Below are 8547 nucleotides of genomic sequence, written 5' to 3'. Positions count from 1 at the left end.
TCCTCCTCTCTCCAGTGCCTGGCTTGAGGCCAGGATAGGCGTTTGGTTCCCGGGGATGAGAGTCACACCAGGGGCTGCTGTAAGTTGGGGAGGGAGCCAGGCCCCCTCCCTTTCCCATGAGAATCTTTTATTTGCCCCAGTGGAGGAGGGGTGGGTATGGGGTGTTAAATAAGAACTGGAAAAGGTGGGGACGCTGTACAGAGGAGCCCAGGAAAGGGGCTAGTGGGTGGGTGGCAGTTCAGTGCACCTGAGGCTGGGGGTGCCCATGGCAGAGCCCTCCTGGTGGCTCAGGGGGTGGGCCCAGCTTCTCTGCTTCCTGTTCCACCGACTGGCTTCCATATGCACTGTCCTCCTTCACCTCTGCTGAGGGAGTGGACATGGACAAGGGCATGGGGGGAAGAGTCAAGGCCTCAGTACCTCCCCCCTTCCAGGCCCAGATCCACCTTCCAGAAGGGACCCTTTACCTGTGCTGGGCAGCTTCTCTCGTGTCTCAGGACCCCTCAGCAGCCTCACTCCCTCCTCCAGGCCCATGTCAGACAGGGCATCCAGCAAACCCGCCAAATCCCCACCAGCCAGCTGAGAAGGAAGAGGGGTGAGACCGGAGTTATAGTTAGGGTGTGGGGTCCCCAAGGAAGCACCAGGATCTGGGGCTGGGAAGGGGAGTCAGGGACGGGTGCCCACTGACCTTGTAACTGCGCAGGAGGCTGCCGCTGGGCGAGGCTGTCTTTCGATATGTGTCCACCAGACTGCGCAGCCCCAGCCGTTCTGCCAGCTCTGCCCAGCTGCCCTGGGCTCCTGGCCTGTCTAGCAGATGCTCCAGGTTCTGTAGAACTGTATCCTCAAGTGGCATCTCTGGACCTGAGGGGGACACACCCATAAACACGTTAGTTACCCCAAGGGATAGGCACAAACACAGATACCTGGATACCGTCTTTCTCTTGTGGTAACCTGACAGACAAGGCAGGCAGGGCCACTGGGTCCCATGGATGGAGGACGGGGATGGAGAAGGGGAGACCTCCTTCCGCAGTTCTAAAGGAGAAGAGACCTCTGTAAGCAGGGGTCTGGGGTCTGGCAGTGGGTGGGGAGATCTCACCTGCAGGGCTAGGCGGGGTCAGCGGGGGCGCCATGGTGTCCTGAGCAGCATTTAGCAGCAAGGTCTTCACCTGGGGAAGACAGCCTCAGCCTTGACTACCTCCCATCACAGTACTTTAAGCCCAGGTACCAGATACTCAGGATCCCATCTATAAGCCCAGATGCCCCATTCCCTGGTACTTTTGGTTCCATGCTGGCCTCACCTTGCTGCTGCGAGTGAGGTCAAGAGGTGTGTGGCCCCGGAAGCTGCCTTTGGTGTCCCTCTCAGGGCCCTCGGAATCTGAGTCACTATCAGAGGTTGGGGGCGAAGGCAGTGGGCACAGGGGCTCCTCGTTCTCTGCATGGATGTCGGCACCTGGGGTGAGAGGCAGTCATGGGCAGTTTCAAGAGAAGTCCACATTAAGGACTGCAAACTGGGGAGACTGAGGCACCCCTCTTCTTCCCCCATCCCTGTTCGTATGCCCTTGATGGTGAGACTAACCAGCCTTCAGAAGGAGGCGGGTGAGGGTCGGGGATCCCAGTCCAGCTGCCAGGTGTAGGGGTGTGTTTCCCGCAAAGGTGCGGGCATTGACGTTGGCACGGAGCTGTGGAGTGCAAGGGAGTGGTTGATCACAGCACCGACTGACTGGCTTCTCCTCCCTCCATACCTTCACCGCCATGGTCTCTCCATAACCCTTGGCCCCACACCTTTCATAATCCTCAGTCCCACCTTGGTGACTAGATGGGTGACCAACCCCAGCTCCTCCATCTCTGTGGCTAGATGCAGGGCTGTTCGGCCCCCCTGCCGCTCTGCAGCTTCCACTTCAGCCCCGTTGTCCACTAGCAGATCCAGGCATTCAGGGCTTCGGGCACGGACAGCCAGGTGTACTGGGTACAGTCCTAGTGACATAGGATACTTAAGTTTGCAGCTGTGTCCCCAATGCGGCCACTGGGTCAGCCGACCTTGACACTGCGTATCTGCTCTAGGCATTCACCAGGTACCCTCCCTGGCCTCCACCCCTACCTGTTGGTCAGATGAGGTGATGAACTCACCTTCGAAGTCCGGCATGTGCAACAGTTGGGGCATGGTGGGAACCCCACTCCGCAGCAGGGCGCGCAGCAGGTCTGGGGCGCTGGCACCTGCTCGAAGTGCCAGGTGCACTGCTGAATCTCCATGCCTATCCAGCAGTGCTGGGTCTGCACCCACCTGCAGCAGGAAGCTCACCACGCTCGTCTGCCCTGTGATCACTGCCAAGTGCAGGGGCGTCTGGGGAGGCAGGCAGAATGAGCCAGGCCTGCTCCTGGCCAAGCCCCACCTGACTTCCAACCCCTGCCCCCTAGCCACAAGATGTCCCTCACCTGGTGCAGGTGGTTGGTGAGGTTAACAACGCCAAGGTGTCGGGCATGGTAGATGACATGCGCTATCTGCTCAATGACGCTGGTCTGCCCGTGGATGATGGCCAAGTGCAGCGGCCTGGGGGTTGGGGAGTGAGACTCTGGCTAAGCAAGACGAGCCACTCAGTATCCTCCACTCTTAAAACCCCACCACCTCCATAATCTTCCTCCTGGGCCAACCCAGCCGTCTCCAAGAGCATAGCTACATCTGAACTGAATCTATCTGAACACCTTTTGCGGTAAGTACGTACTATTACTGTGCCCCTTTAACAGTGGACAAAACTGAAATCCTCTGTGCAGAAGTTAAGTATCTTGAACAGAACTAGTACATGCTGATGTCGGACTTGAAACGAAGTCTGTCCAACTCCCGAGCCCCGGTTTTTACAGGTCCCTTTCCCACCCCACCCCCCTTCCACCAGCGTGGATCCCGCCCGCCGTCCTGCCCACCGTCCCGCCCACCTACGTGTCTCCGTTCTCGTCCTGCGCCGTCAGCAGGTGGCGCTGTCCCGCCAGGAGCGCGCGGGCATCCGCCGTGACGCCGTAGTCGAGTAAGGCTCGGGCGCTGCGTTGCGCCAGGCTGAACAGGCGCGCGTTGTATTCCCGAGCTGGGGGTGACAAGGGGCGTGGGCGCGAGCTAGGTCCCCGCCCACAGCGTCCGAACTCCCCGAGATTCTCGAGGCCATACCTCGATGCAGAAGCTCCGGGGTCGGCTGCTCGCGCTGAGGGATCCCGCGGGGCGCGCTCGGCTCTGCGGCTTCCTCCCCAGCATCCACGTTAGGCGCCTCGGCGGCCATCTGCGCCCCGCCCCCGCCTCCCGGGTAGCAGCCCATTGGGGCCGCGCCGGACTGGTAGGGGCTGTAGGCCAGGGACGAGGGGAAGAAGCCGAGACTTCCGCCTGTGGACACAGGCAGGATGGTGGGGAGGGAGCACCAGAAAGACTCTTCCAGACCTCTGCCCCCACAACTTCCCTCCCCTTAACCCCTCCTCTCCTCCATCCCCCTTCCTGCCCCCAGCGCCACCTCACCTCCTCCTCCAGCTCCTCCATAGCCCCCCGCCGAGCCCCCGGAGCCTCCACCCATGTGGGAGCCACCCCCAAAGGGCTGGGAGAAGGTGGGCAAGGCTTTCCTCCGTTTCCGCTGCACCTCTTCCTTGTCTGGGAGCAGAGGGAAATGAGATGTTAAAAACCTCAACTCACGCCCCGCCTCCAGGGCCCTGTCCCACGTTTGGTAATGGCCTTTCCCCTAAAAGCCCTCAGGCTGGCTCTTGGGACCACCTCTTCCTGGGACCTTCCCTACTCCTGATTTGACTCAGGAGTCCCCTGATCTAGTTCTTGGGACCCTCCAGCCCATCCCCCATCCTCCAGCCCGCCCTGGGATCTTCAGCCCAGCTCCACCTTCCACCAGAGGATAATAGGTGAACTGTTTGGAGTCAGAGACATCCCCCCCACGCTTGCGTTTCAGTTGCAGGAACACGGTTACAGGACGCTCAATCTTCATCTTGTGATAGGGAGGTGTCCGAAACACAATGGCATACTGGGGGGAAGGAGGACATAAGTGTCAATGAGGCCTTGGCCTAGTTTGGGTCCAGGCCCAGCGCTGGCTCCAAGGTACCTGTTTATGAACATCTGTGGGAGAGAAGTCCCCAAAGGCCTGCCATCCATTCTCATCATCCTCGTAGAAGCGAACTTCAATGTCATCTACAAGGAAAATTGGAAGTTTGGCCACAGCTCCTAGTAAATCTCCAGGGCCATTTGCCCTGAATCTGTCCCAGTCCCCAAGCTTGACCCCCAGTGTCCCTAGCTCCCAGCGTGGGCTCCAGCCTCACCTTTCTGCACCTTGTCACAAAGCAGATAAACCTCATCTCCACCCCGCACAGAGCCAGCTGTCTTGTCCATTCGAGAAATCTTCAGGTTTGAGGCTCCAGGAGACTCTATGGAGGTGGGATATCAATTATGTGAGATGATATAATAGTTGTGGTCCCATTTATGGAGCCAGGTTGCTTTGTATCATTTGGACAATGCCAAGAAGTACAGGAAGTGCTAGCATCTTTGTTTACACAAGACAGAAACCATATTCAAGAGAGGGGAAATGATTTGCTCAGGATCACTCAGTTTATTCACGGTGGGGCCAAGTTCAAACCCAGGCCTATCCTACTCCACAGCTTGAGGCTGCCCTCCATACTCCCTCTGGCACCCTGGGTAGTCAGGATACTCACTGCTGTCATGGATGGGTTGGGAGATAACCGGCTTCAGGGGCAGAGAGAAGGAGCCATCACTGGCTCGAAGGAAGGCAGAAAAGCGCAGCCGCACAATGCTCAAATCCATCACCTTCTTCAGCTCCTTAGCCTCCTGCTCCAGCTCCCGACGCTCAGCCTCTGGGTATTGGGCACACATGTGACCCCTGGACTCCTCCTCCTCCTCTACTCTTCCCTTCCATGACCACCTCCCTTGACTCCCTCCATCTCCCCCATACCTGTAAGGCCCTGAGGCCTGGAGCGAAGCCGCTGCCTCTGAAGTTTTTGTATCATAATCTCCATCATGTTCTTCTTGGTCACATGCAGGACACCCAAGTTATTAAATCTGGGTGGGGGAGGGAGGGAGTCAGAGGCCTTGCAGGCAGTTCTTTTCTCTTGAGGCACCCTCCCCACTGCCAGGACTCAGCTCAGCCCTACTTCTCTAGGAAGCTTTTCTAGTTTTTACTTGGGGCTTTGGGTTCTGGGGCCAGCTGCAGTCTCTCCCCTTGGTCAGACACTAAGCTCACAGAGGTGGGCCAGGGCCTAGGACTGGGACAAGCAATGAGGGGGCATGCCAGTGGGAGCCAAGGGTATGGGGCACCTACTGGGCAGTCATGTCCTTGGGCCCCACAGACACTGCGCAGACCCCCAGCTCCGAGCACTGCTTGCCCACCAGGCTGTGGGCATGAGCACGAGGCGGGTCACTGTGTGTTACCAGGTCCACCTCGATCTTCGCTGGTCCCTCATAGTTACAGATCTGCGAGGGGTGAGGGCTGTCAGTAATGTTTATGGACATTGTCCACGAGTCACCCCTGCCCTCCCCAGCACCATCCAGGCTCACCTTGACAGTGGGATAAGTCTTCCGGCCTTTCTCACTAGAGGCACCTGGCAGTCCTCCATGGGAAGGGCCTTCGCAGCCATATCGAAATCGGAAACCTCGCTGAAGGTGCCAGGGCAGAGTGACATTGTGACCATGAGGCCCCCAAACCCCCCTCCCCTGCTACCAGCCAGCAGTGACCATAATAATTGCATGTATCTATCCTGAATTCACAACCATACCGCTGTGATCAGCAGCAACCAACCACCTCAACCCAAGTGGGTCTGTGGTCACCATGGCTACCCAACTATCCCACTTGCCCCCAAAGCTGAAACCATCCCATGCCATCTCTTTCACTCACCTGCTTAGGCTGTTCCACGATCACCAGGTAGGGGCCATCAGCTGGGGACAGAGGGACTTTGCTGAGCCAGGACTTCTGAGTCCATTCCCAAGGCAGAGGGCACATGTTCCTCCCTCCAAGACAAGGGGAGGTCGGGGGACTTACTAACCTGTCTCTGGGGCCGGCTCCTTGGGCTCCACAATGGACGGGTTGAATTTGAAATCATCATATTCGATGATGCCGGGCAGACTCTGCTGTGGAGACAGACTGGGGTAGCATCTGATTCTGAGCCACTCTCAGGGCCCTCCAGCTCTCAGCTCTCCAAGCCCTCCATAATCACTCCTCCTCCCCAGGCCCATAAAAGAAAACTCCTATTGGAAGCAGTTTGCAGACAGAGGTAACTGACAGACAGGCTGAGATAATCTAAGGACATTACAGGTGCAGGGGAATAGAGGGGACTCAGGCAGACAAGCAGACAGGCACATGGGGCAACCGGCCGGCTTTGGGGCCAGGCAAAGTGACTCACTGGGTCGTAGCAACTGTCCATGTCTCTGGGCTAGGCCCAGCTCTGTCCGGTGGCTCCGGCCGGCCGGGTGCTGTTTCCCCGGAGTTTCAGGCGCCCGCCTTAGGTGGGGAGGAGTGGAGGGGGGAGGGAGAGAAAGATCAGGACGGGAGTTGGGGGGAAAGGGGGGGCCTGGATTTAGGGGAGGGTCTGATCTCCAGCCACCCGTCCGGGTGTGGCGGGCAAGATCCGGTGGAGGGCAAGATCCGGAGCTGGGCTGGGCCGGGGAAGGGGCAGGAAAGTTAGAACAGCTTAGGAAAGTCCCGAAAATACCAGGGGGAGGCGGGCCCGGAGGGGGCGGGCCTGGAAATGACGCACTGGCCACGCCCCCGAGACGGGAGGGGCTCAAGGTCTCAGTTGGCTTGCTAGCGCCCGCAGCGACTCCGCGAAGTCAAGGGGTTACCAGATGCTGGGAAGGTCCCGCGGGGCTGGGCACCCCTTCCTCCTCCCTCCAGGGCAGGCGCCGGGGACAGGAGGGTCTTTCAAAGCTGGGGGAGGCTCCTAGTACGGGGTCAGGTCCGCCTCCTTCCCCTCCCCCGTCCTGGAGCAACCTTGGGATTTTCTACCCCGAGGGAGGCCACGGCTGAATCACCCTGGGGGCTTTTGGGGGGACATTCCTGCAGTAGGAAGGCCTACTCCCCGAAGGCCTGTAGGTGGGGGCTCTTCCCAGTGAGGGGCCCCGGGGCTCTGCCCGGATAACTGGTCTCTGGGGCCCTGGGGCGGGGGAAGGAAAGGGTCTCCTCCTTGGATGGGCTCCCCTGTTACCCCTCCCGGAAACATCTCAACAGCCGTTAATTCCCACACTGCACCTACTCTGGCTGCCTACGCCCTACGCCCCAGTCCCAAAGCCGTGTGTAATACATGTATGTATCTGCATCATAGGTGTACAAGTGTGTTTCGGCCCATGTGCTTGCGTGTTGTGTGTTCATGGCTTGAACATGCGTATACAGGTGAGTGTCCTTAAACTTCTCAGTGCGGAAACATCTGAGCATGTATGTAAGAGCACAGGTGAACACATCTTCGAATTTGTGCGTGAAGGGTATGGGTCCAGGCACCTGTGCACGGGTGAGCGTGTTTTGCGGGTCCTTGTGTGAGCGAGTCTGCATGGATAGTGCTGTGCACACGCCGGCATATGTGTAGGTGTAACAAACGGCCCGCCTGTCTTTATACAAGGACATCAGTGTGTATGCGTGTATCTTGATCGTGTGCGTGCTCTCTGTGAGTGTGCAGACGCCTCTCTTCAGCCCTGGGGCTTGGTCAGCTAAGGGTCCTCCTCCCGCCCTTCCCCGTGTCTTCCCACCCAGGGGTCTGAACCCGGCCACTCACCGCTGCGGCGGCTCAGGTTCCGGATTCTCTCCCGGCCCGACCCACCCCGGTCGGGTCGCGACACCTTTCCAGCTACCAGGACTCCAGCCGGGAAAACCCCTTTTCCGCCCCCAGGAGGGGGGAATTCCCGTGACGTTTCCGTGCGTCACTCCCCATGCCGTTTTTCATTGGCTGAAAGTTTAACTCCGGACTCGAGTAACCAATCGCAAGTGACTCAGGCGCGCCCCTTAGAGGGGAAATATTTGCTCAGCGCGCGAAGCGAGAGTGAGGATGGCCCTCAATCAGGTGTGAGTTTTGTCCTAGGGACCAGCCTGCTGCGGGATCCGCTGACCCAGCGCCATTCCCCAGCCGAGGACCGCGGCTCCGGTCTCCTCTCTTACCCTGGCCTGTCCCAGCCGGCTGGCAGCCCCTGCTGCTACTCAGCTTATGTTGCATCTAATGCTTGGCCACCTCAGAAGCCGGGGAATCCCAAGGGGAAGCTGGAGGGACCCAGCCCTCTAGTCCCTCGCTTCGAGCGGGGCCCCGCTGCCGGGAAGAGTTAGGGGAAGAGGAAGGAAGTTGATTTGCAGTTGGTGCCAGAGCGCCATCTGGTGGCCGCTCTGGAGCCTCGAGGAGACTCCGTAATCTCAGTCTTCCCTGGAAGAGGCAATCTGGACCTAAAACTTGTTCTATAAAGTTTTTTTTTGTTGTTGTTGTTGTTTTTGTTTTTTTTTTTTTGGCGGGGTGGGGGGCAAACTTTCAGACCTGATCAGGAGCTCCGCGTTGGGTAAGAGAAACGAGGTGTTTATCTGGGAGACTCAGGCC

General features: G+C 58.7%; 1 protein-coding gene across 7 annotated transcripts; it reads right to left on the bottom strand.

Moving 5' to 3' along the window:
* Positions 1–80: 80 nt before the first annotated feature.
* Positions 81–8092, bottom strand: NFKB2 (nuclear factor kappa B subunit 2). Of its 7 annotated transcripts, none has more exons than XM_047762585.1 (23): positions 7744–8092; positions 6382–6479; positions 6025–6106; positions 5877–5917; positions 5540–5638; positions 5304–5455; positions 4938–5044; positions 4681–4839; positions 4291–4395; positions 4077–4162; positions 3860–3998; positions 3491–3619; positions 3152–3361; positions 2930–3071; positions 2431–2545; positions 2125–2338; positions 1802–1971; positions 1574–1676; positions 1296–1447; positions 1094–1163; positions 686–858; positions 465–576; positions 81–360 (listed from the first exon to the last, which is right to left on the bottom strand). In XM_047762585.1, the coding sequence occupies exons 2-23, from the start codon at positions 6400–6402 to the stop codon at positions 239–241; spliced, it is 2703 nt and encodes a 900-aa protein (XP_047618541.1). In that variant the 5' UTR covers positions 6403–6479; positions 7744–8092; the 3' UTR covers positions 81–238. The 7 variants fall into 7 exon arrangements, with proteins under 7 accessions (XP_047618541.1, XP_047618536.1, XP_047618539.1 ...); XM_047762580.1 differs by having other exon boundaries at positions 81–363; positions 6025–6109; positions 7744–7871; XM_047762583.1 differs by having other exon boundaries at positions 81–363; positions 7744–7871.
* Between the last annotated feature and the right edge of the window lie 455 nt (positions 8093–8547).

Source organism: Phacochoerus africanus, chromosome 15 (assembly GCF_016906955.1).
Source record: "Phacochoerus africanus isolate WHEZ1 chromosome 15, ROS_Pafr_v1, whole genome shotgun sequence".
Lineage (NCBI taxonomy): Eukaryota > Metazoa > Chordata > Mammalia > Artiodactyla > Suidae > Phacochoerus > Phacochoerus africanus.
Note: the sequence above shows the minus strand (reverse complement) of the source record. Positions and strands in the feature narration are given on the sequence as shown.

Coding starts and splice junctions, on each gene's coding strand:
- NFKB2 (XM_047762580.1), bottom strand. CDS start 6,402: ATGGACAGTTGCTACGACCCA. Junction 4,840..4,937: donor CAGGCCTCAGGGCCTTACAG/GTATGGGGGAGA, acceptor CCCAATACCCAG/AGGCTGAGCGTCGGGAGCTG. Junction 2,546..2,929: donor CAGGACGAGAACGGAGACAC/GTAGGTGGGCGG, acceptor CCCAACCCCCAG/GCCGCTGCACTTGGCCATCA.